Genomic DNA, 27,655 nt, shown 5'->3' with positions numbered 1-27,655 from the left:
ACCCCCAGCGAACAGCCTGCAGGGCCCAGGGGCAGTGAGGTCCTGACTTGAAACCTGCTCCCATCTGAGGCAGAGCCACTTCCCAGGAGGACAGGAGGGGGTCCTGCTTCTGGTGCTCTGTCCCCCACAACACAGCCTGCTTAATGTCCAGGAGTCCCACGTGAAGGGATGTGAGAGCTCGCCAGAGACTTTGGCCCTGCCAGATCTGTCTTCTTATGTAAACACCTGCTTTTAATACTAAACAGCATCACTGGCCGTTAACAGCCAATGCTGCTCAGAGCGCCTGGCAGGAGCACCGGGAGGAATGGAATTTGTAGTGTGGCTGCGAGACAAAGCATTAGGCAACCTGAGAAGGAAAAGGTGCAGTTGGGATTCGCCTCCATCTGTAGTTTAGAGGTCCTGGGTCCCCACTGAGGCCAGCACTCTAGAGTGGGAGGGGCTGGGAGGGCTGTGGGAAGGACAAAGGGACATCTTCCAGGAGGATGAGCGGTTCCCCATGCCCGTCCCCCTCACGATGCTGCAGGCAACGGCCTGAGGCAGGCCTGAGACTGCAGCACAGCAGGGCCTGCAATTGGATTCTTGGAGCTGGAGGACAGCGTGGCTGTCAGCACAGAGGCGAGACAAGGGAGGTGCAGAATCTTGGCCCATGGCCCTGGGAGGAGGATGAGGACATGGATGAAGACCCCCTAACTCCCAAACCGTGGTTCCTCAGCCTGCAGGGACACTGACCTGATCAAAACCCAGGACCTCAACCTGAGACCAGTCATCTGTGCTATATATATTTTTCTTTTAAAAAAGTTTTTTTTGGTAGAGACAAGGTCTTGCCACGTTGCCCAGGCTGGTCTCGAACTTCTGGCCTCAAGTGATCTGCCTGCCTCGGCCTCCCAAAGTGCTGAGATTACAGGCATGAGCCAGTGTGTCCAGCCTATCTGTGCTATATTTCCAGAAGGAGGGGTGAGGATAGTTCTAAATTTGTATGGCATAGATGATGAAACTTTCAATTAAAAAAAAAAACCCCAGCTTCCTGAGGCTCTCCAACCCAAAACAAACCCCAGGGGATCAGGGCCCCTCTGCGAGCATCTCAAGGTTCTAAGCCACCACACCATTCTAACAAGAAGTCTGATTCGTGTCTCACCATCTTTTCTAGCTCTTAGGCTTCCCTCCCTGCAACTTACTGGGAAAATGAAAGGCACAGCCAAGCCCACAGTGGCATTCTAAAACCACCTTTACAAAAATTCTAACGGTGAGATTATTAGAGTGAAAAAGGTCTAGCCTAACCCACTCCATCTTGCTTCTAACCTCCACGCTGTCCTTGTTCATTCCTGGGAATAAGCCGAACTCACTTTGGGAGAAGCTTACAGTTTACTGTTTAACTTTGAAACAAAGATGGTAACAGCACTTTCTGGAAATAAACCGCCTTCTTGCCTGGGGACCAGACTGCCTTTGTAGGACTAACAAATTAGCCGCAAGAATCGAAATTATGGTTTAGGAGTCATGCAGCCAGAGGCCCAAGATTCTGAACCTTCCCAGTTGCTCCTAGGGATGACACCGCTGTTGTAAAACCTAAGAATGGTGCTCAAGATATTTTTCAGACCCTGCACTTTATGGATCGGCTGGCACCATCCATCCAAACTGGCTCATCTGGTCTTGTGGCCCCCACCCAGGAAACCGACTCAGCACAAGAGGCCAGCTTCAACTCCCTATGACTTCATCTCCAACTCCCTATGACTTCATCTCCAACCTGACCAATCAGCACTCCCCACTTCCTGACCCCCTACCCACCAAATTATCCTTAAAATTCCCAGTCTCTGAATTTTCAGGGAGACCAATTTGAGTAATAAACTCCAGTCTCCTGTTTAGCCGGCTCTGTGTGAATTAAACTTTCTCTCTATTGCAATTCCTCTGTTTCGATGAATCAGCTCCATCTGGGCAGCGGGCAAGAACCCTCGGGGGTTACAATGCCATCCTGAAACAATGCTTTTGGATTTTTAACCAGTTGGCCTTTTCTTCAAGCCACCGGGTTTGCTCAAAAACTGAAAACATCTAAGCCAACATTTCTCGTGGCAAATTTTCTTTTCTATGTGACAGGTGAGTTTTGATTTCCAAAGGGAGTCATAAGTGTCAGGTACATGTTTAAATCACTTTTATTCCTTGCTTTCTTACATTGTTTCTGTGACTTCTTTTATTGATGTTATAATAGAAGTGAAAAGGGAAGTCTAAGAAAAAACGGGGGGTAACGAAGGGGATTAAAATGTAATAGCATCTAAAAATTACACATTGGGAAGTCCTGAAAAATAGTGCCTCTAACATGTGTATTCGGCATCAGTCTCACCTAGTTGCCAGTAAGTCAGGTTACACTTGACCTCACCGGCTTCACACAACCAGGCTCCCAAGGAGAGAACAGGGACTGGACATGAGGGAGGGCACATAAGAAATGGGCACATTCTCTGTCATCTTTGCCTTTTAATATAAGATTTGGTTTCATCATTTCTGAGTGTAACATATTTCTTCTAAAAATAGAGCTCTCTGCTTGTCTGAAACTTCTTAGCGTTCACTGGGAGGTGAAGGGGAATAAGGCTGACCATAATTCTGGGGTGACGTTGCCAGTTTCATAGTCATAAATAAACTTTTCAAGGGATCCTGGATGCTCACAGCAAGGATGAGTTCATTTCAAATCATGACATGACATGACATGACTTGAAGCATGACAAAGCGTTTCAAGGCCCCATCTGTGCCTGGTGTGGACTCCTGAACACATTACTGACCAAAGGCAATCAATCACAGCTCACAGGGCACCAGAGAGCAGCGGCCCCTCTCCCAGGAGGTACAGGAGACAGGATTACCCCGCACACATTTACCAGAAGACAACAGGCTGCTCTCCTAACTCACTGCTTAAGAATGTGTACAGACACAGGCTGTAGGAATGCAGGGCTGAAGATGTTAAACTCTTGCCCCAGGCCAATGCAGACCTGGATTTAATATCATGGAACTTGCTGGGATTTTCTCACAATACAGATTGTCAGTCAGAATCTCCCCTGCCCCCGAGGAAGAGCCTGGTTAGCTCCTGAATCCAAAGATGCCCTTGATGTATCCAGTGAGGCCACTCTTGGTCTTCTGTTCCAACTTGTCCTCAAGGGGTGGGAAAGCCACATGGTTGAGGGCCAAGTCAAAGAACAAAGGCTTGCAGGGGATGGGCTGGAAGCCTGGTGGGAAGTGCACGAGGTTGGCTTGCTTGGTGACAAGGGAAGGGTCCAGGCAGAATGTCTCAAACCGTTCAACCAGAGGCTGGAAGTCAAATCAAAGAGACGTATGTAGCATCGGTCACAGAACACCCTTGGTGAACATTCCTGAGTGCCGACTGCTTGGTTCAGAGCTTTACAGGGGCCATCTCCCTCAATCACTCAATCCCGACAGCCTCCTATGAGGAGGGGCTACCACATCCCTGCCTTGTAGTCAGAGTCACTGAAACCCAGAGAGGCTAAGAGAGGGCCAGGGTAAGACTGGGGTGCAGGTCTATTGGCCATGTTATGAGTTAGAGCTCTTACCCACGGGTGCTACTCTGCACAGCAACAGGTTCCTCAACCCTCTTCCCAGGGATGATCTGACATCTAGGAAGCTTTGTGCAGGAAGCTTTGAGGTTGGGTAAGAGAAGGGAGGGAGGTGGGGGGTTTCTTTAGAAATTTAGGGTTCACTGCTCTACAATGAGCATGCATTCCTACTTTGTTGCTAATCCTGCTTCATATTCCTCGAAAACCGTGGCCCAGACTTACCTTATTGTCCTTGACTTGGGAGGAGGAGGTCTCTGTTTGGTGAGCATCATTTGCATCTGAAAGTTTCACAGGGAATCAGTAAGAACAAGGATTTACAATAGCACACTAGTCACAAATGAGGCCTATCACACAGGTGGCCCCTACATCCCAAAAGCAAAAGGAGCCAGCCTGTGGGGAAGCCAGTCCTGTCTCCTGCTGAAAAGTGGTGGAGATAAAACAGATCAATCCCAGATCCAACGCCGTCGGCCCAGTGAAGCCAGCACAGTTGCATGAGGACAGTAACAGGGAGAAGGGCCAATGTAACAGCACATCTCGAAATGCTTCTACACGATCTGATGCCCAGCTGGCACAAGTAAAGGCCAGGAACATCTTACAGATGAACCGAGACAACCCTTTCAACCTTAAAACAGCAGTGTGGGGTGTGAGAGAGAAGGGGAGTGGCAGGAAGGGAAGTCTGGGGATACAAAGGCCAGGCAGGGGGCTCACCGAGGATGGCTGCGGCCTGCAGGGAGCACTTCTCTGACCACACTTGAGTGATGAGCTCTTGCATGTCAGGCAGGTCCTGTAAGATTCAGAAAACGTGTACTCCCGAGCCAGGGCCAGGTCAGAGAAGCATACCAAGCTAACCTGAGTTAAGCGAACCCACTGGTATTTTCACTGGACTTTAGACTTTCTAAATGGTTCTCCGTATTAGAACAAAACAAAACAAAACAAAACAAAACAAAACACTAGCCTATTTCAAATGGGAAAAGCTACGCCACGGCTTAAGTAATAATGCCTGGAAATAAAGATGATGTTGATAATATTAATAAATTTATCATACACAAAACAGTGTGCCAGGCATTGTTCTAAGCAGGTTACATAATCACTAGCTTAACTTTCTCAATAATCCTGAAGCAGTTTGCACTCCCATTTTACAGATGAGAAAATGGCAGCATGGAGAGGTTAAGCAATGTGCGGGCCATGCCCCCAAGCGGCAGCGGGCTGGGGTAAAGGGCTGGGCCATCTGGCTCAAGGGCATAAGCCCCTTGGTCATTACATCTCACTGCTTCATCGAGGGTGATGAATTTTCCTGGCCTCGGTCTCTTGCTTGGCATACGGGGAATGACCCGAGAAGGTCTGGATGCCACAGAATCCGTCATGCCTCCATTCTCTGACACTTCCTCCACAAAACAATTCAGCACATGAAATCAGGTCCACACTGATTTGCACCGCCTCCCAAGATGATATTCCACGGTGGTGATGCTGCCACGCCTGTCACCCCCACCCGCCCACATCCCTCTGCTCTTTCCTAGCTCTGCCTTTGCTTGGGGTCTCTTTTACTTCTTCTGCATCCGTAGGTGGGCTCCTGCATGCCAGTCTGTGGCTACAACAAAACTACAAGCTCTCTGAAGGCAGAGAGCTTCTTCTCTACCCCTCTGAGCTTGCACAGGATCCAGCAGCTCCTACGCTGGTGTGACTCCATCAACAAGAGGAACCTTTGCTTGCTTTTCTTTTTTTTCTTTTTTTTTTGAGATAGAGCCTTGCTCTGTCACCCAGGCTGGAGTGCAGTGGCACAATCTTGGCTCACTGCAAGCTCCGCCTCCCGGGTTCACGCCATTCTCCTGCCCCAGCCTCCCGAGTAGCTGGGACTACAGGTGCCTGCCACCACGCCCGGCTAATTTTTTGTATTTTAGTAGAGACGGGGTTTCACCGTGTTAGCCAGGATGGTCTCCATGTCCTGACCTCGTGATCTGCCCTCCTCGGCCTCCCAAAGTGCTGGGATTACAGGCGTGAGCCACTGCGCCTGGCCAAGAGTCACATTTTTATCACGACGTCTGTAATGTCACTGACTCGGTTCATTGCTGGGCTCCAAGGGTCACTCATTGTATGAGCTTGGGCAAGTTGTAATCTCCCTGAGCCTCATCTTTAAAATGGGGGAAATATTAATATCTCATGAGATTCTTGTGAGTTTTAAATAAGCCAATACACTTAACATACTGAGAATGTGGCCAGCATGTAATAAAACTTCCATAACTATGATTATTTTGTTAATAAAGACTTTTGCCATCTCTCCTTCCACTCACAAATTGCCTGATTTTTATTCTTTTCAATGCTGTTTTTACATACTTTACAAAAATGTATATATTTAGCGGTTTTACATGTGATCTTGGTTCTCCACAGATTCTAGTTTTTAAAATTTATCCTAAGAATAAAAGCACTTTCAAGCTCAATTATAGGAATGTATATTATCTGTATCTCTCAGGTTAGGCTTGGAATGGATACATTTTTCATGTTAAATAATTATAACCAAATGCGTATCTTCAACTCTCTTTAGAGAATAAGCTGTGGTTCCCAAGGGATGGCATTGTAAAGCAGAATTGGACTGATAAATTTGTCAATGAAATGTCAACTATTACATTTTATTCAAGAAGTTTTAAAAAAGTACAAGATGATACATATTACTTCTACTTATTCAACAAGAATTTTTAAAATTTAGAGTGGGGTTGGGCCAGTGGCTCACGCCTGTAATCCCAGCACTTTGGGAAGCTGAGTCGGGTGGATCCCTTGAGGTCAGGAGTTCAAGACCAGTCTGGCCAACATGGGTGAGACCCCATGTTGTGGTAGCGCACACCTGTAGTCACAGGTACTTGGGAAGCCGAGGCACGAGAATTGCTTGAGCCCAGGAGCCGGAGGTTGCAGTGAGCAGAGACTGTGCCACTGCACTCCAGCCTAGGCGACACAGAGCGAGACTCCGTCTCAATAAATAAATAAATAAAAATAAAAATTTAGATTAGGGTACAGAGGGCCGCAGAGGCATATCGAGAGATTCAGCTGCAGGAGATATATGGATGACCTTCAGGAAATAACCAGAAAGAAGCAAAAATTTTAAAGATAATTTTAAAAATTCTACGTATACATATATGTGTATTTTCAAATGAAATCATGTTTATTGCAGCAACTTGGATGGAACTGGAGGCCGTTACCTTAAATGAAACAACTCAGACACAGAAAGACAAACACCCCACATTCTCATAAGTGGGAGCTAAATAATGTGTACACATGGACGTAGAGTGTGAAAACATGGAGACTTGGAAGGGTTGGGGGTGCAAGATGCAAAATTACTAATGGGTACAATGCATGTTATTCCAGTGATGGATATTCAAAAAGCCCGGGCTTCACCCCATGCAGCAAAATATCCATGTAACAAAATTACAATTGTGCCCCATAACTTTATACAAAATTTAGAAAAACCAAATGTGTATAATATATATTTTCCCAGACAAAACTAAAAGTGGAACTAGGCCGGTCGCAGTGGCTCATGCCTATAATCCCAGCACTTTGGGAGGTCGAGGCAGGCGGCTCACCTGAGGTCAGGAGTTCAAGACCAGCCTGGCTAATGTGGTGAAACCTCGTCTCTACTGAAATACAAAAATTAGCCGGGCATGGTGGCATGCGCCTGTAATCCCAGCTACTTGGGAGGATGAGGCAGGAGAATCCCTTGAACCCGGGAGGCAGAGGTTAGTGAGCTGAGTTCGTGCCAGTGCTCTCCAGCCTGGGTGACAGAAAGAGACTCCGTCTCCAAAAAAAAAAAAAAAAAAAAAAAAAAGTGGAACTATTGATTGTATGGAAACAAATGGTTTATTAGTTTTATAAATAACACTAGAAAAATTATCAGTATAAAGACATTTGTTGAAATCAGGTTAATGAAATAATGGTTTTATAACTCTTAACTTTATGTGGTACTCATTGTTATTAAAATATTTTTTCTTTTGCAGATTCTTTTTCTCCAGTACTTTCCCCCTAATTTAACATTTTGTGTTTTCCCGAATTCTCATTGCTGGCTTCCAAATGCTACCAGACTGGTGGGCCATGTTGCGGGTTGCCATTCTCTGCTTCACGGCCTGGAAACAGTTTCCAGGGAGTAAACTGGTAATATTTTCACACTTAGCTTTCTTATTTCCTTTATGTCATAGATCACAGTCCTGCACAGTCCTATTTTGCAATGTTTATGAAAACTGTTTTAATGTAATTTTCTAGTTTTCTAGATTATAAGGTGTGAAGTAAATCTGTTTACTATTATTCCAGTTTATTCTGAAGTGAAAGAATGTATGTAATTCACTTTTTGTGTCATAATAATTGTAGCTGGATATTAATTTTTCAAGTAATTTCAGAATTTTGTTTTTAGTAATTGGTTTGTATAGCCTGTTTACAATTATTATGGTTACTGAAATGTTATGTTGCTATTTTGTGACTTTTCTTTAGTTTTATTTACTATGATTTCTATTAAATTGCTTTTCCCCAATTCTGTTCTTTATTTCAATTAAATATTTTATTTGCTTATTTTTTGAATTCTATTTCTGTCATTTTTTATACTTACATATTTCCTTTCTACATTTTTAGAATGTTTGTAAATTTTTGGCGTGCATAAATACTTTAACAAAACCTAACGTTAATAAATATCTTTTCCCCAATACGTGGTAAAACCAAATATTTCTTTGAATCTGCCTTACTACTTTTGTTTAAAATTTTAGGTCCAATTTGTATTGAATTGTTTTAAGAGCCAATATTCTCTTAGATATATTAATACATTTACTAGTATTAACTAATTACTTCGTTTTGCATTCCAGATCTTTCCTGAGATGAATTTCCTTCCTACCATAATTTCTCCTTTGATGTTTCTGTTAGTAGTGTTTTATTATTGATAAATTCATCAGACATTTATTGGATCTTTTTATTCCTTTATTTTTATTTTTAGACAGGGTCTTGCTCTGCCACCCAGGCTGCCATGCAGTGGTGAGATCACAACTCACTGCAGCCTCAAACTTCTGGGTTCAAATGATCCTCCCACCTTAGCCTCCTGAGTAGCTGGAACCACAGGTGCCACCATGCTTGGCTAATTTTTTGGTAGAGATAGGGTCCAGCCTTGTTGCCTAGGTTTGTCTCCAACCCCGAGCTCAAGTGATCCACCTGCCTCAGCCTCCCAAAATGCTGGGATTATAGGAGTGAGCCACCATGCCTGGCCTGGATCTTTTTTTATCATTTATTTACTTTAATATAATTTCCTGTTTTCCATCTATTTCTCTGTGCTCATTATGAAGTAATTTGTGTATTTTTTCCATTTTAGGTATATCTTCAGATTTATATCATTTACTTTTCTATTACATCACCTATTACTCTTTCTCATAGTCCTAATAATTGACAACTTTTTTCTAGTCTATTTTTATATTATACTGCTCATTTACCATTATTTTTTATCTGTCCATTTGCTCTTTACTTGAAAGTGATTTTTTAAAATATCTTTTGGATTGTTCTACTGCTTTAACTAGAGTTGCTAATGTGAACAATAGGTCTCTGAAAAGGAATTTGGAGAAAAGAAATTTTATTTCAGTGAACAGTTTGCAAACCAGGGAGACTATGTTTTGATGTGGTTGGTGTTATATATCTGTGCTATTTTCTTTTTCTTTTTCTTTTTTTTTTTTTTTTGAGATGGAGTCTTGCTCTTTCGCCCAGGCTGGACTGCAGTGGCGCTATCTTGGCTCACTGCAAGCTCCGCCTCCCGGGTTCATGCCATTCTCCTGCCTCAACCTCCCGAGTAGCTGGGACTACAGGCGCCCGCTACCACGCCCGGCTAATTTTTTTTTTGTATTTTTAGTAGAGACAGGGTTTCACCGCACTAGCCAGGATGGTCTCGACCTCCTGACCTCGTGATCCACCCGCCTCGGCCTCCCAAAGTGCTGGGATTACAGGCGTGAGCCACCGCGCCCGGCCATCTGTGCTATTTTCATATGATTAGAGTAGAAAGGGGTCTCATTTTATATTATTCTGTCATCATCGTTACAGTGTATTGTTCTCTCTCTCTAGCCTCATGCTTTTCCTAGTACATTGTCTCTGATATCTTTAAAATTTATTTAATTTAAAACATATTTATTCTGAATACTGCACATTTTAAGAATATTTTTGAAAGTTTATTAAAAATAAATCAAATGTGGAAATATTAACAAAAAGGCAATATTTCTATGCCGTTGCTATATATTAGGTTGAAATGATCTACTGAAATAATGGTGGTTATCTGTTGACTAAAGTTTATCTGACATTCCCTAACCTATATGATAGTAGGTTAAAATTTCAACTAATATGATGTAAAGCAAACACAAATCAAAAATTTGAATGCAGGGGCTGTCATCCTTGATGAATTGGAATATATGGTAAAGTGTACTTTGGTAATTAAATAACCAAGAGTTGAAGAATAATACTTAAACATGGAGAAACTGTCCTCCTCATGTATGTAATTGTTTGGGTTAGGGTCATCGGGAGACAAAAGATAAAAGCATAAGGAAGAGATATGGCGTGCATTTATGCACACTAGTTTTTACTTTTTTGGCATTAGAAATTGCTGATATAGTTTTACAATTTTTACAGAAAAAAATACTAGTAGAAAACAAAATAACCAGAAAAACATAACAGTCACCAAAAAATGTTTATATTACTTTAATAATTTTAAATATATTTAAATCTCATATATTTAAATATTTTATGTTTCTTGTAGTACTGAAGTTTCATAGGCAAACCCGTCATCTATATGTTTTTTGTAATCTAGGGAAGATTATGCACTTCATGCCCTCTGAGAGTCAGATGTTATGAAAATTCTGTGAATTCCGAGAATGGATCTATTTCGGACTGGTAAAATTTCCTTTTCTGCTTTAGTTTCTCAGCTTGCCCCCACTTTTTAGTTAAGAACTAGTACTTGTTGGTTGCCTTTTAAAAAATAATGTATTTCCTCACAGGCCAACTTCCATCCATATTTAATGTACAGTCACCTGTATTGGATGAGTAATCTTTAAAAGATTAATAAAGTTAGCATATTGAGACTATGAATGAAAACGGAGAGCAAGGAGCTCAAGTAGCCTGTGAGATTTAAACACAGGACTGATTTTGACCCCGAAGGTAGAGGACAAGTGTACCTGCTGCACCCTGTATCTGCAAAAATGCAACCCAAACTCCTGCCACGTAGGAGGCATGAGGAAAACTGGTAACCCTTAAAATAATTGTGCAATTAATCACTGCAAGAACTAGTTGGGACATGCATATTAATACCGAGCGAGGTCATCATGATTAATATTGTGACAATAAATACCTGAGGAAATCAATAATGATCAGCGATTGTTTTAAAGGGCTGCAACATAATTAAAACATTTTACCCTGAAATGCGAGCGCTTTTAGGGGACATGCCACATAAAATTTTCCTGGCGAGCGACCGCGAGCAGCAGCAGGAGGGCCTGGCAGTGGCCTGGGCTCTAGCGCTGAGAGGGAGGCGCCTGCATTGAGGAGGCCTCTGCGCGGGGTCATCAATGATGTCACAGCGCGGGGGAGCGCAGCGCGCCTGCGCATGGCGGCCTTGCTCCCTGGGCTCTTCCCGCCACCCGGGCTAACCCCTGCGACACCCTGCGCTGCGCTGGGGCTCAGGGGCCAGTGCTTTCCAGATCCCCTGCTCGGCAGCCGCTGTCCGCGCCGCATTCTGTGAGAAGCTTCCTTTCCAGGTCGTTTCTCTGGGCTCAGGTCCTGCGCCGCCTCGTGGCTCCCTGGCCTGTTCAAGCGCACCCTCCGGCTCCAGCCACCGCGGGCTGGAGGCTCCTTTTATGTTTTTATTTTTAAAAACCAACATATTTTTTGTTACACAGATACAAAAAATACATAGTTATATGCCCTGATCAAGCCAGAGACAAGTCTGGAAAACAAGTAAAACAGGCATCCGTAATTTTTGTTTTTTTGAGACAAGGTCTTGCTTTGTTGCCCAAGCTGGAGTGCAGAGGCATGATCTCGGTTCACTGCAACCTCCGTCTCCTGGGTTCAAGCGATTCTCGTGTCTCAGCCTCCCGAGTAGGTGGGATTACAGGCATGCACCACCATGCCCAGCTAATTTTTGTATTTTTAGTGGAGACGGGGTTTCACCATGTTGGCCAGACTGGTCACTAACTCCTGACCTCGTGATCTGCCGGCCCCGGCCTCCCAAAGTGCTGGGATTACAGACGTGAGCCACCGCGCAGGCCCATCCCTAATTTTTCAGATCACACTGGAGATAAGCAGCCTTCTTTCCCGCACCGTGAGGGCTGGCGGCTCCCCTGCAAAGAGGGCGAGCCGCGTTCCCTAGGAACGGGCAACCCCAGCTCAGAGGCAGCGCTCTGCGCCCCAAGGCCGGCTTAAACAAATACTCTCCCAGCACTTTGGGAGGCCGAGGTGGGCGGACCACCTGAGATCAGGAGTTGGAGACCAGCCTGGCTAACATGGTGAAACCCCGTCTCGACTAAAAATACAAAAATTAGCCTGGCGTGGTGACAGGCTCCTGTAACCCCAGCTACTCGGGAGGCTGAGGCAGGAGAATTGCTTGACCCCGGGAGGCGGAGGTTGCAGTGAGCCGAGATTGCACCACTGCACTCCAGCCTGGGTAACAGAGCAAGACTGCGTCTCAAAACAAAAACAAAAACAAAACAAAACAAAACAAAAAGCCCATACGCGCCAGATATGCAAAATTAAAATGTTCACGTCAAATATGTGTGTTTCATATGAATTAATCTTAGCACATCGTAATTATCTATTTTGGAAATTTCAGTTGCTGCATGTGGGTAGCTCACATTGGCTGTCTTAATCTGTCAATTCAATATCACATCACAATGCAAGATACCCACCGTTGTCTTCTCTTTCTCCTTGGTTATGTGAGTGACTGATACATTCCCACAGGTTCTGTGTATCGTCCTAACATTACGGTACCATAACATTAACCCATATTTAATGAACACATCTAAACTCAAACCAATAATTTACCATTGTAGTAAAATATACAACAGAAATGATGAGATGGCTTTCCCAGGGAAAAGCGCCGCGTGCACAATCATTCTCTAGGCGACTTCATATTTCTCTAGTCCAATTCTCTGGGAACAATGAATGCTCTTTCTTCACTCTTCCTCTAGTACCTGCTTTTCACATGCAAAGGTATAGACCCTAGTGGGAAATAATGCCTAAGACCACCAACCCCTTGATGGTTTGCTCACAATACTATAAATGAAAATGTTTCCAAATAATATTAACATCCATCTTTGTCTATCACCATTGCATCAATGTTTGTGTTATCCTATAAAATTTAGAAGGCTTAGAAGGATGTTTTTGCTTTTTGCAATATAAAAATGGCCTAACACAAACATAGATGATATAGATATGGATAGGTAGGGGGTGTATTTTGAAATGTTTCTCTAAGGGACTTATTTCACTTCAAATTTGAAATTATTCTGGTTTTAAATGTAACAGATGATAAACCTTATAGAATGACAACACAATTGTATACGTTATAAAGGCACAGGGTATATCAAATGATGAACCAATCATTTCGTGTTGAGGTTAGTAATTTTTTTTTTTCCCTGAGACCTCAATTCTCGGTAAATGAGGACAGCTTTTACACAGAGGGGCCTTAACACCACCACACACTGGACTTGTTCTCAGGCTGTGAGGTTCTGCCCACACCAAGCCAGGATGAGAATTTTATTCTTCACACTATTCTCAGTACTTGTTTATATCCCCCCAAAAGTTCATTTTTTATGCTGTTTGTTCTCTCACATTTAATACACGTAACAAAAAGTTATCATGGTTTTTAAAATAAAAAAGTATCTTTTAATCCATGTCCCTATAGAATTATCTTGATCCATGTACTTTTGTTGTTACAGGCAGATCAGGCTAAACTTCCTCTCTCTGGAATAAATGCCATGACCACTGCTCTTTGAGCATTATTTTTCTTAAATTATTTTTTAAACAAAAATTAATCTAACTTACATTAACCAAATTTCTTTTCAAAGTAATCACATTTCTTTAAAGTGAAAAATGTTTACCTTCTGTTATAAAGAATTCTCTGAATACAAAATGTTTATTTTTTTAAACTTTAGAAGAAATTGAAAATATCTACATATTACTAATCTAAAAATACAGGCTCTGGGTTTATATGGTGTTAACATGTCTTCCAAATTTTAAGGAATAAGTATTTAAATGCCATGCGCTTTGTTTTCCAATTTAGAAAATGTTCCAACCTTTTGGCTGGGCATGGTGGCTCATGCCTATAATCCCAGCGCTTTGGGAGGCCGAGGTGGGAGGATCACTTAAGTCCAGGCATTCGAGACCAGCCTGGGCAACATGGTGAACCCCATCTCTACAAAAAATTACAAAAATTGGCCAGGCATGGTGGCACTACCTGTAGTCCCACTTACTTGTAAGAGGCTGAGATGGGAGGATTGCTGGAGACAGAAAAACTGAGGCTGCAGAAGGTAAAGTATTGAGGCTAACAGATGGTAAAGATTTAATTTTTCACTTAAAAGAAATATCGGTTACACTGAAATTTGGTTAATGTAAGATAGATAAATTTCTGTTAAAAAAAATTTAAGTGAGTCTTGTTAACACCACTGCACTCCAGCCTGGGCAACAGAGCAAAACCTGAAGAGAGAGAGAGAGAGAGAAAGAAAGAAAGAGAGAAAGAGAGTGAGAGAAAGAAAAAGGAAGGAAGGAACGAGGGAAGGAAGGAAGAAAGGGAGGGAGGGAGTGGGGGGAGGGAGAGACAGAGAGAGAAAGAAGGAAGAAAAAAGGAAGGAAATAAAACAAAAAAGAAAATGTTTCAAGCTTTACAGTAGCAAAGCCACTCTGTAATGAACAAACAACAGAACCAAAACAAAAAAGGATTCTACCCACCAATCTAACCAATACAATTATGAAGTTGATTCAAATATCAAAAATCAATTTTTATAATAACTATATGGTATGAAAACCCCACAAAGATCAAGTAGGATGTATTATACTTGAATGAATTTATTAGTTGAGAGTAGGAAATCTATAAATTTAATCAAACAAGTCTAAGAATTATGAGGAAATTGTACTGCTAATGTATTATTTGACAAGCTATTCAGTGGAACAAAGATATTCTTAATGAAGTTGCATATGTATTTTAAAATGTTATCGAGGTAGATTTTTTAAAATGAGATGAATAACTTGAAAAAGTATTCAGGGATAAAAAGAAAAATAAATTTAGATAGTTTACATATATAAAATATATTTTAAAAGCTAGGCTTATCTTTATTCCTTAAATAAAAGGAATGGATATTCAAATCCCATGCCTTTCATTTTAAAATTTAGGAAATGCTTACAGCTTCCCACACTGAAATCTATACTAACACAGCTAATCTAATCAAAGGATAACAAAATCAAAACAAATGGAAATCTCTTGACCCATCTATTTTCTTGATTTTTGAAAGTCTAAATGTATACTCAAAGAAAGAAAACTATTAATAATTGATTCTGTTATTTGAAAACATTTATTGATCATTTACCTTACACTAAGTGATCTCCAGCTCATGGAGACAGATCAGTGGAAAAGTATATAAAGTTACCCAGGTTTGTTAAGCTTAAATTCTAATGAGGGAGAAAAGAATAGCGCAGGTACTTTAAAACAGGAGCTTTGGCCGGGCACTGTGGCTCACGCCTGTAATCCCAGCACTTTTGGGAGGCTGAAGCAGGTGGATCACCTGAAGTTGGGAGTTCGAGACCAGTCTGGCCAACATGGAGAAACCCCGTCTCTACTAAAAATACAAAAAATTAGCCGGGTGTGGTGGCGCATGCCTATAATCCAGCCACTCGGGAGGCTGAGGCAGGAGAATTGCTTGAACCTGGGATGCGGAGGTTGCGGTGAGCCCAGATTGCGCCACTGCACTCCAGCCTGGGTAACAAGAACCAAACTCCGTCTCAAAAAAAAAAAAAAGTTATGATACGGCTTGGAATTCTAAAAAATTGCATACTGTGGTTGCTGTGTAGAGACTGGAATGAAAAAAAGGGCAATGATAAAAGCTTAAATTCATATAGAATATGGCTAGCCTATAATTTTGAGGGTGCCTGAAATAAGAATTATAATAGTTCTCATTATTTCCCCCAAGAAATCTCTGCAGTAGAGCCCTGACCGTGTGAGGGAAGTAGTGTAGTTACCAAGTGGTGAGGGTGGGAAGGTGAATTTGAAAACACCATTTGGAATTACTGCACTTTAAAGGCAAAGCTGGCAGGTTTTCCATACACAACAGATCTGAAAGTGTGTGTGTGTGTGTGATGGAGAGATAGAGAATGAGAACCAGACAGATACAGAGAGAACTAAAAGGGATATCAAGAATATTGAGCTGAGAAACTATAAAATGGGAGTTGCCATTAAACAGATAGGGGAAGAGCAAGTCTGGGGAGTATTGGAGGCTCCATGTGGAACTTCATTTTGAAATTCTTGGCTGACACCCAAGTGAAGAAGTCAGACGGTGCTGGGTGTAGTCTAGTGTTGAGGTATAATATGAAATATCAGGAAATTAATGACACAAAAATTAGTAAGAAAGTAAATAAAAGATAAGTCCAGGTCCTGAGCCTAGTGCTTCTCTAACATTCAGAAAGTAGTAAAGGTGAGAAAAAAACAGCAAAAAAGGACTAGGGGTAATTATAAAAAATGTCGGGGGGAAAGTGGGTTAAGTGTTCTGGAATTCTATCAAAGAAAGTTTTGCAAAAAGGACAGATCACCTGTGTCAAATGCTGCTGATACATAAATTAAGACAAAGGCTGAGGAATTATGCTTTAATTCATAATTTAACAATATGACTATCGTTTGTGCTTTGAGAAGAGCAATTTTGTTGGAGTGAGTAGGTGAGAAACCATATTGGAGTCCTTTACTAAAAGGAATGTCTGACCTCTGGATTCTCGTTTTTTTTTTGTTTTTGTTTTTTGAGAGAGTCTTGCTCTGTCACACAGGCTGGAGTGCAGTGGCTCGATCTCAGCTCACTGCAACCTCTGCCTCCTGAGTTCAAGCAATTCTCCAGCCTCCTGCTTCTACTCACAGAAGCAGAGAGTAGAATGGAGGTTACCAGGGGTGGGAGGCAGGGGTTTGGGGAGACGGTGAAATCATTCAAAAGTGTAGTCAGACAGGAGGAATAAGTTTAAGAGATACATTGCACAACATGGTGACTGCAGTTCATGTATTGTATTCTTGAAAATCAAGAAGGGTTCTCACCACAAAAAGTAAGTATGCATATGTTCCTGAGCGCAATGTCATCATTCCACCATCTATGTATTTCTAAACAGGTTTTACACAACATATATACAATTTTGTCATTTAAAAAACGAATGAATTGTAAAAAGAATTAAGTACTGGAAAACTTGTCACAGTTTAGGACAACTCTCTTTGTAAAATTAGCGGTTCTTGGGAGTCGAAATGCTTCCTGGTGCCGGGAGTGAGCGATGAGCCGGCTTCTGTTCCTGGCCGCAGAGTCGCCTTGGCCGCCGTGCCCTGCCGCCGCTCTCGCAGGTTCGGGATGTTCTATGCCGTGAGGAGGGGCGGCAAGTCCGCGGTCTTTCTGACCGGGAATGAGTGCAAAGCACAGGTGGACCGGTTTCCTGCTGCCAGATTTAAGAAGTTTGCCACAGAGGATGAGGCCTGGGACTTTGTCAGGAAATCTGCAAGCCCGGAAGTTTCAGAAGGGCAGGAAAATCAACATGGACAAGAATCGGAGACGAACGCCAGCAAGCGACTCCGTGAGCCACTGGATGGAGATGGAGATGAAAGCGCAGAGCCATCTGCAAGCACATGAAGCCAAGCGTGAAGCCGAGTGTGAAGCCGGCACCTCCAGTTAGCAGAGACACGTTTTCCTACATGGGAGACTTCGTCGTCCTCTACGCTGATGGCTGCTGCTCCAGTAATGGGTGTAGAAGGCTACGAGCAGGAATCCGCGTTTACTGGGGGCCGGGCTAAATGTAGGCATTAGACTTCCTGGGTGGCAGACAAACCAAAGAGCGGAAATTCATGCAGCCTGCAAGGCCATTGAACAAGCAAAGACTCAGAACATCAATAAACTGGTTCTGTATACAGACAGTATGTTTACGATAAATGGTATAACTAACTGGGTTCAAGGTTGGAAGAAAAATGGATGGAAGACAAGTGCAGGGAAACAGGTGATCAACAAAGAGGACTTCGTGGCACTGGAGAGGCTGACCCAGGGGATGGACATTCAGTGGGCGAGTATCTTAAATGTTCATGTCCCATGGCTATTATGACCAAATAAGCTAAGTTTACTAAAGATTAATGGTTTACGTAAGTGGTTTAATGACATAACAATTTCCATGAAGTTAATATAATGTATATTAAAACATATTTGAGGCTGGGCGCGGTGGCTCATGCCTGTAGTCCCAGCACTTTGGGAGGCTGAGGTGGGTGGATCACGGGGTCAGGAGTTTAAGACCAGCCTGGCCAGTATGGTGAAACCCCATCTCTATTAAAGAGTACAAAAATTGGCCAGGCATGGTGGTGTGCGCCTGTGGTCCCAGCTACTCGGGAGGCTGAGGCAGGAGAATCACTTGACCTGGGAGGCTGAAGTTGCAGTGAGCTGAGATCACGCCACTGCACTCCAGCCTGAGCAACGATATGAGACTCCAAGACTCCATCTCAAAAAAAAAAAAAAAAAAAAATTTGAGACTGGCTCAGTGGTTCACATCTGTAACCCAGCAATTTAGGAGGCCCAAATGAGCTGACTACTTTAGCCGAGAAGTTTGAGACCAGCCTGGATAACATGGTGAGACTCTGTTTCTAGAAAAAATAAAAAATTAGCCAGGTGTAGTGGTGCATGCCTGTAGTCTAGTTACTCAGGACGCTGAGATGGGAGGATGACTTGAGCTGGGGAGGCCGAGGTTGCAGTGAGCCAAGATTGTACCACTGCACTCTAGCCTGGCCAACAGAGCGAGACCCTGTCACAACAAAACAAAACAAACCCACCCATGTACATGCATTTGATTCTTTTCCTTATCATACAAGTAATACATTTTTTTGGTTTGGTTTGGTTTGGTTTTTGAGACAGGTCTTACTCTGTCACCCCAGGCTATGGCATGATCTCATTGCAACCTCTGCCTTCTGGGTTCAAGTGATTCTCGTGCCTCAGCCTCCCAAGTATCTGGGATTGCAGGCATATGCCACCACACCTGGCTGGTTTTTGTGTTTTTGGTAGCGATGGGGTTTTGTCATGTTACCCAGGCTGGTCTTGAACTCTTGACCTCAAACAATCCACCTGCCTTGGCCTCTCAAAGTGCTGGGATTACATTTGTTTTATGTCATTTATTTCTTTCCCATGCCTTTTTGCACTAGCTAGAACTTCCAACACTTTTTTTGTTGTTGTTTTTGGTTTTGTTTTTGAGATAGAGTCTTGCTCTGTCACCCAGACTCGAGTGCAATGGCGTGGTCTCGGCTCACTGCAACCTCCACCTCCTGGGTTCAAGTGATTCTCCTGCCTCAGCCTCCTGAGTAACTGGGATTACAGGTACCTGCTACCACACCTGGCTAATTTTTTTTGTATTTTTAGCAGAGACGGAGTTTCAACATGTTTGCCAGGCCGGTCTTGAACTCCTGACCTCAGGTGATCCACCTGCCTCGGCCTCCCAAAGTGCTGGGATTACAGTCCAGTACAGTTTTAAATAGGATAAATGAAAAAGGGAATCCTTGCCTTGTTCCTGATTTTATGGGGGGAGTGGGAGTGTTTTCTGTGATTGGTTCTGTTTTTTGTTTTTATTTTTACTTATTTTGAGACGGAGTTTCATTCTTATTGCCCAGGCGGGAGTGGAATGGTGCCGTCTCAGCTCACTGCAACCGGTCCGCCTCCTTTGTTTAAGCGATTCTGCTGCCTCAGCCCCCCAAGTAGCTGGAATTACAGGCGCCCACCACATCTGGCTATTTTTTTTGTGTTTTTAGTAGAGAGAGAAGGTTTCATCATGTTGCTCCTGCTGGTCTCGAACTCCTGACCTCAGCTAATCCACCTGCCTCGGCCTCCCAATGTGCTGGGATTATGGGCATGAGCCACCGAGCCCGGCTTTTTGTTTTTTGAGACAGAGTTTTGCTCTGCTGCCCAGGCTGGAGTGCCAGTGGCGCGATTTCAGCTCCCTCAGGGGTGAGCCACCACACCTGGCCTGTGATTGGCTCTGTTTTTAGTAATTATGTGCAAACCATCTAGAAGCAGCTCTGGGCAATGGTGTTGCAACTTCCCTCCCTCCATGCTGGGGCCATACCAGCCCCTCTCCAATGGGAGCCCAAGTTGCCAATGACTGTGGTCAAACTCTCCATTTTTGTCTGTATCCTGCTCTTTAGGTTAAAAAGAAGGAAATAAATATTAAATGCCATATGCAATTTATTTTTATAACTCAAGGAGTTTCCCCGACTACCATTTTTTTTTGCCAGTGGGTGTGCATATAGAAGAGGAATGCTATGTCCTGTCCCTAGAAGTACACATGGTGGTCAGGCATGGTGGCTTCTGCCTGTAATCCCAGCACTTTGGGAGGCTGAGATGGAGGATTGCTTGAGCCCAGGAGTTCGGGACCAGCCTGGGCAACATGGCAAGACCTCTGACTCCACAAAAAAAAATTTTTTTTTTTTTTTTGAGAGAGCGTCTCACTCCGTCGCCCAGGCTGGAGTGGTATAATCTTGGCTCACTGCAACCTCTGCCTCTGTCACATACACACACACACACACAAAGAAAAGAAATACAGGCGGTGTTTCGGGGAAGGGAAGGTTCTGCTGGGGTCCTGGAACTGTGACTGATGGCCTCAGGGATGCAGGAATAGGCCTTCTAGCACAGCAGCTAGTAGGCTCCCCCAAGCCATCCGCTGGCGTGTGGAGGTGCAGGACCTGGGGGAGGCAGTCCTCACCCCAGCTAGGCCAAGAGGTAGGGTTTTTAGGTCTGTTTTTAACAGAACTCAGAGCACCAGGTGAAGGTGGAAAGTTGGTAAACTGGGAAAACAAGGTCAGCATCTTACATTTTCTTTTTTTTTTTTTTTTTTTTTTAATTGATCATTCTTGGGTGTTTCTCGCAGAGGGGGATTTGGCAGGGTCACAGGACAATAGTGGAGGGAAGGTCAGCAGATAAACAAGTGAACAAAGGTCTCTGGTTTTCCTAGGCAGAGGACCCCGCGGCCTTCCGCAGTGTTTGTGTCCCTGGGTGCTTGAGATTAGGGAGTGGTGATGACTCTTAAGGAGCACTCTTAAGGAGCGTGCTGCCTTCAAGCATCTGTTTAACAAAGCACATCTTGCACCACCCTTAATCCATTCAACCCTGAGTGGATACAGCACGTTTCAGAGAGCACAGGGTTGGGGGTAAGGTCACAGATCAACAGGATCCCAAGGCAGAAGAATTTTTCTTAGTACAGAACAAAATGAAAAGTCTCCCATGTCTACCTCTTTCTACACAGACACGGCAACCATCCGATTTCTCAGTCTTTTCCCCGCCTTGCCCCCCTTTCTATTCCACAAAACCGCCATTGTCATCATGGCCGGTTCTCAATGAGCTGTTGGGTACACCTCGCAGACGGGGTGGTGGCCGGGCAGAGAGGCTCCTCACTTCCCAGTAGGGGCGGCCGGGCAGAGGCGCCCCTCACCTCCCGGACGGGGCGGCTGGCCGGGCAGGGGGCTGACCCCCCCACCTCCCTCCCGGATGGGGCGGCTGGCCAGTCGGGGGGCTGAACCCCCCACCTCCCTCCTGGACAGGGCGGCTGGCCGGGCCTGGGGCTGAACCCCCCACCTCCCTTCCCGGAGGAGGTGGCTGCCGGGCGGAGACTCTCCTCACTTCCCAGACGGGGTGGCTGCTGGGCGGAGGGCCTCCTCACTTCTCGGACGGGGCGGTTGCCAGGCAGAGGGTCTCCTCACTTCTCAGACGGGGCGGCTGGGCGGAGACGCTCCTCACATCCCGGACGGGGCGGCAGGGCAGAGGTGCTCCCCACATCTCAGACGATGAGCGGCCGGGCAGAGACGCTCCTCACTTCCCAGATGTGATGGCGGCCAGGAAGAGGCGCTCCTCACTTCCTAGATGGGATGGCGGCCGGGCAGAGACGCTCCTCACTTTCCAGACTGGGCAGCCAGGCAGAGGGGCTCCTCACATCCCAGATGATGGGCGGTCAGGCAGAGACGCTCCTCACTTCCCAGACGGGGTGGTGGCCAGGCAGAGGCTGCAATCTCGGCACTTTGGGAGGCCAAGGCAGGCTGCTGGGAGGTGGAGGTTGTAGCGAGCCGAGATCACGCCACTGCACTCCAGCCTGCGCACCATTGATCACTGAGTGAACGAGACTCCGTCTGCAATCCCGGAACCTCGGGAGCCCGAGGCTGGCGGATCACTCGCGGTTAGGAGCTGGAGACCAGCCAACACAGTGAAACCCCGTCTCCACCAAAAAAATACGAAAACCAGTCAGGCGTGGCGGCACGCGCCTGCAATCGCAGGCACTCGGCAGGCTGAGGCAGGAGAATCAGGCAGGGAGGTTGCAGTGAGCCAAGATGGCAGCAGTACCATCCAGCTTCGGCTCGGCATCAGAGGGAGACCGTGGAAAGAGAGGGAGAGGGAGACCGTGGGAAGAGGGAGAGAGGGAGAGAGAGAGAGAGAGAGAGGGAGAGGGCTCTTAAGGGTCCATCATGTTTTGGAGTCTAAAAGTCAGCATCTTACATTTTCTATACTCAGCAGAGTGTGCCATTCCCAGTTTCTGTCCTGAGGCTTTCGGAGGCCACAACAGCCACGTTTCTTTCCATCTTCCCTCAGTCAGTATGTAGTCATTTAAAATTCTTTGGTTGTTCTGAAGATCTTTTTTATTTATAATTTTTACATGAAAGACAGCTGCAAAATGCAAGCCTCAGTAGAGTGGGGGAGTTTTTCAAGGTGAGAAGTCGCTGTTCTCTGCACTGAACATGGGTTGAATTTTCCTTGTCTGATGGTAGCCCATCCCCCTCCCCCCCCCCGCCCCCCGCAGGGATAACATTCTCAGGAATTTGTCTTGTCCTAGCCCTTTTCATTTCAAAAACAATATTAGTCTTTTGTTTTCCTTTTTCATTCTTTTTTTACAGCTTTTGTAGAGACCAACCCAAGTAGATGCCAGTAGGTATTAAACAAAAACACACATACCCAGGGGACAAGCCATCCAGCGGTGACGAATCTCTGTCATGTTCTCTACCCTGCTGCCCAGAAACATTACGGAGACTCCCTTAGTCTCCCCCTCCTCTTCCCCACTGAGGGGCGGCTTGTGGACATGGAGGACTCGGGCCTCTAGATGCAGACTCACTGTCAAATCCAGCAATAGTTCTCATTCTTCCAAAGCTCGAGTGCCATTTTGAGATGTCCTAACAATGACATGCAGTAAAGGACATAACCCCACAGCCTTTTTAGAAGCATTTTGAATATCTACAGTTGCCTCAATTCACGGGGCATTTCACTCCTCTGATCCAGGTTAGAGTTTTGCTAAATCTGTAACATCCTGAGTAGCACACTAATTTTTTTTAGCACACTAACTTTAACTACATTAGTTGAGTGTAGTTGATACATCTGTGGCCTCGTGTCTATAAAGAGCACACTAGATTGTACCCAGCACTTTTAGATATGACATGCTAGTTAGATGTATTTAACTATTCATAGGAAAGTGTATGATAAATGACTAATATTTCTAATAAATGTTTTGTTTCTAATTTTTTCTCACTGACATTTATCAATATTTTTTCAAAGTGCCACCCTTAAACTGAGTCTGTTTTCAGACCAGCATCTTCATGCATATATCCTTGTCAGGTCACAGTCTCCACTGCAGCTGCTCTTGCCGGTGGTGCTGGAATTTTCCACAGAGGACCGGGCTCCTGCTTGTTCCTCCGCTGCCCGTGTGCAGCTTTCTTGCTCAGGCCACAGGCTTAAGTGAAGATCACCCTTCAAGGCCTACCCAGGACACTGCTGAGCTGTGCAGATGTGCACACGATATGTGCAAGGTCATACGTGTGACTAAATGCCAACTGAGACCCCAGAAACCACTCGCAGGAGGAATTATGCCAAGATTGAGGAGGCAGGGTAAAGATACTTTTTTTCTTTTTCTGGTTTTTTTTTTTTGTTTGTTTTTTTTTTGAGATGGAGTCTAGCCCTGTCGCCAGGCTGGAGTACAGTGGCACGATCTTGACTCACTGCAACCGCTGCCTCCCGGGTTCAAGCGATTCTTTTGTCTCAGCCTCCCGAGTAGCTGGGACTACAGGCACGTGCCACCACGCCCAACTAATTTTTGTATTTTTAGTAGAGAACAAGGGGTCACCATGTTAGCCAGGATGGTCTTGATCTCTTGACCTCATGATCTACCTGCCTTTGCCTCCCAAAGTGCTGGGATTACAGGTGGGAGCCACTGCGCCCGGCCACAGATATTTTGTAAATGATTGCTTCCTTACCCCTTCCTAGTTCATGTTTTCTTATACATAGTTACATTTCTTCTTTGCTATACTAAAAATCCCTAATTTTAGTTGGTCAGACGGATTTGAGACTGAGCTCCCATCTCCTTGGCTGCAGCATCTGATTAAAGCCTTCTTCCTTTGCAATACTCATCTCAGTGGTTGGCTTTCTGTGGGTGAGCAGCGCAGGATCTAGGCTGAAGCCCTGTGGCTTCAGTGACAAAATCTGTTTTTCATAATGCGATCTGTCTTAATTGTCCTGAAGAATTAGCATTTGAGTGCTCTCTAGATTCTCCTTTGTCACCCTTCCTTCCTTCCTTTCTTCTTTCCTTCTCTTTCCTTCGTTCTCTCCTTCCCTCTTTTCTTTCTTTTTTTGAGACGGAGTCTTGCTCTGTCGCCCAGGCTGGAGTTTGGTGGCACGATATCAGCTCACTGCAACGCCCACCTCCTGGGTTCAAGCAATTCTCCTGTCTCAGCCTCTGGAGTACCTGGGACTACAGGCGAGCGCCACCACGCCCAACTAATTTTTGTATTTTTAGTAGAGACAGGGTTTCACCATGTTGGCCAGGCTGGCCTCAAACTCCTGACCTCAAGTGATCTGCCCGACTCAACCTCCCAAAGTGCTGGGATTACAGGTGTGAGCCACCGTGCCTGGCTGTCACTTTTCTTCAATCTCACTGGTGCTTGCGGGCTGAAGAGTCAAGACGGACTAGAGGCGAGCAATCCTGGTGGCACCAGGCATTCCCCGACCCGCCCGGATCACCAGCTGCAGGGACCCTGGGCAGATGTGCGCAGTGGCTGCGGCACAGGGCGGGGAGCGGCTGCTCAGCCCCATCCTAAGGCAGCAGAATGCCCAGAACTGGTCCCTGGCTCCAGGCGCAGGCCGAGTAGGAGCTGGGCGGGCAGCGGCGTCGGGCAGGCCCTTCCAGCCGGGCTGACAGGCCGCTCTGACCCAGCCATCGGACTCCACTTGCGTCTTGGCAGCGCGGACCCTAGGGCAACTTTGCTGCAGTGGCCAAGCCGGGGGCGGAACTGGCCCGTACCCCTGAACCGAGCAAGCCTAGGAGCAGGTGCGCTGGCGGCGCTGTGAAGCGGCACTCATGACAGGCAGGCTGGGCGCCGCCACCCCGAAACCTCCGAGGGAGGACCAGCCAGCCCAGGTTGGCGCTGGAGCTGCAGCGCCACCTGCAGGCCAAGGAGTCTTTTTCTGGGAGGCTGGAGCTGCAGCGCCACCTGCAGGCCAAGGAGTCTTTTTCTGGGAGGCTGGAGCTGCAGATGCAGTGAAGGCACAGGTTCAGTGACGTCACAGGTGCGCAGGCGCACTGGTGTGTAACGGATTGGCTTGGCCTTACCCGCCAGGCTTTGTGGTGGCTGCTTGGCTTGGCGGTGGTCGCTTGGCGTGGCAGTGATCGCTTGGCTTGGCATTTCTGGCTTGGCGGTCCTCCTTTCGCAGATTGGAAACCGCGGGCTATCCTGCTGGGAGGTTGTGGCCGAGGTAGTAGCTCGCTACTGATGGCCTCCTGGGGTGGAGAAAAGCGGGGAGGGGCTGAGGGGTCTCCGAAGCCAGCAGTCTACGCCACGAGGAAGACCCGTAGCGTCGGGAGCCAGGAGGACCAGTGGTACTTGGGCTTCTCCTACAGCTGGTGGAAAAACAGCGTTGGCAGCGAGAGCAAGCACGGTGAGGGCGCCTTAGACCAGCCCCAGCACGACGTCCGCCTGGAAGATCTTGGCGAGCTCCACAGAGCTGCCCGGTCGGGCGACGTCCCTGGGGTGGAGCACGTCTTGGTTCCTGGAGACACTGGCGTGGACAAGAGGGATAGGAAGAAGAGGTAATGGCCAGGCGAAGGATGCGGGCGCGCCGTCCTGTCAGGGACACTGGCTTTCTGGTGCCCGCAGGCCCCACGGCACCCGGGATGGGGAAACGTCAGAGGGGTCAGGGGCCCAGGCCTCTTAGTGAGACGGGATCAAATATAAATGATTATTACTATTGCAAAAGTGTTGGTCTACTTTACAGGAGTTTTCTTTAAAAATATTGCACTTCCCAACTGTGTTTATCCATTTTCTCAATGTATTCATCAAACATAAGCTGAATACCTATTATACAGCAGACATATTCTACTGTCGCTCAGGTTTCTTCCATCCTTAAGAACTTCATGTTGGCCAGGCTCGGTGGCTCATGCCTGTAATCCCAGCACTTTGGGAGGCCGAGGAGGGCAGATCATGAGGTCAGAAGTTCGAGGCCAGCCTGACCAACATGGTGAAACCCTGCCTGTTATGCTTTTGTCTCAGCCTAGACTTAGCTAAGACCTTCATGATAAATTATCCTTTAGGCCCTCGGGGTTCAGTTCAAATAATGTTGCAGAAAGAGATGAGTTTCCTTTTTTCATTGCTACCAGATCTGTATGCTGAGGACCCTTTTCTTAGATCGTGGAATGTCCCATATTATCCTTTCCCAGATTTGTGGCAGGAAGCCATCACCAGAATTCTGAGTCTCAAGTATGTTAGTTGGATTTAACACAGCTAAGTCTCATCCATGACTCATGAATATCCATGTACAAAATGAGAGCTTTGGCAGGGCGCAGTGGCTCATGCCTGTAATCCCAGCAATTTGGGAGGCTAAGGTGGGCGGATCACGAGGTCAGGTGATTGAGAGCATCCTGGCTAACACGGTGAAACCCCGTCACTACTAAAAAATACAAAAAAAAAATAGCCGGGCGTGGTGGTGGGCGCCTGTAGTCCCAGCTACTCAGGAGGCTAAGGCAGGAGAATGGCATGAACCCGAGAGGCGGAGCTTGCCGTGAGCCGAGATCGCGCCACTGCACTCCAGCCTGGGTGACAGAGCGAGACTCAGTCTAAAACAAACAAACAAACAAACAAACAAACAAAACTTGCTTCAGCAGCAAACATATACTAAAATTGGAACAAAATGGAGAGAAATTAGCATGGCCCCTGCCTGCATAAGGATGATGCACAGATTTTTGAAGTGGTCCATATTTTGCGCAGTCACTAGAAGTTCATTTGACTATTTGCTGACTAGTTCCAAAGACAGTGTGAGTCAAAGCAAACTGGGTATCACCTAATATTAAAATTGTGATTTTTCACTACAAAAATATGCAGTAAGGTGATCAATGGAGCTGAGTAACACGTGGGATGTTGTGTGCAAATATATTGTCAGTATGTATCTCAGAAATGAGAGAATGTCAACTTGCATGTCTTTCATGGAACTGAAAAAAAAAAGTAGAATTTTGTTTTCCATGTCAGTTGGAGATGAACATGGGGATTGAGCATCCTTCTAACAAAGATCTGCTGATTCAGAGTTTGAGTCTGTATGGAACAGTAGTCCAAGCTAGGTCTTGACATCTATTAGCTTTCTCCCCTTGGCGTGATTGATGAGCTCAGCAATAGTGGACAGTGTTGTTATCTAGTTTGATGAAATAATATATATATAAGTAAATTTAGTTACAAACTATGAACTAGCTGTGATGCCCCAAATTATAAGCCACAAAGAATAGAACTAATAAAGCTAGAACTTAATAACAGTTTTGGAAAACTGCAACATTTGAATATTAGAACCTCTGGAAAAAATACACATTGGGTTTTATTTGTGATTCCAAAACCATTTCCGCAATAAAGCTCAAGAACAAATTAT

At 45.4% G+C, this 27,655-nt stretch overlaps 1 protein-coding gene, 1 non-coding gene and 1 pseudogene across 2 annotated transcripts in view; 2 read left to right on the top strand and 1 right to left on the bottom strand.

Moving 5' to 3' along the window:
* Positions 1 to 828: 828 nt before the first annotated feature.
* Positions 829 to 25,490, top strand: LOC129394387 (ribonuclease H1-like; annotated as a pseudogene).
* The window catches only part of LOC117978079 (signal recognition particle subunit SRP68-like), a 51,977-nt gene continuing 26,450 nt past the window's right edge, over positions 2,129 to 27,655 (bottom strand). Inside the window, exons 2-4 of the mRNA XM_034950981.3 lie at positions 4,257 to 4,332; positions 3,771 to 3,826; positions 2,129 to 3,285 (exon numbers count right to left, since the gene is read on the bottom strand). Coding sequence (XP_034806872.3) covers positions 3,058 to 3,285; positions 3,771 to 3,826; positions 4,257 to 4,332 — 360 coding nt within the window. The 3' untranslated portion in view covers positions 2,129 to 3,057. The remainder of the gene's footprint in view (positions 3,286 to 3,770; positions 3,827 to 4,256; positions 4,333 to 27,655) is intronic.
* LOC117978082 (U6 spliceosomal RNA) lies at positions 26,897 to 27,004 on the top strand. Its single transcript, XR_004669101.1, has one exon. It is a non-coding gene; the product is annotated as a U6 spliceosomal RNA (small nuclear RNA).

This window comes from Pan paniscus, chromosome 19, assembly GCF_029289425.2.
Source record: "Pan paniscus chromosome 19, NHGRI_mPanPan1-v2.0_pri, whole genome shotgun sequence".
Taxonomy (NCBI): Eukaryota; Metazoa; Chordata; class Mammalia; order Primates; family Hominidae; genus Pan; species Pan paniscus.
The sequence above is the reverse complement of the archived record's forward strand: the minus strand, read 5'-3'. Positions and strand labels throughout refer to the sequence as shown.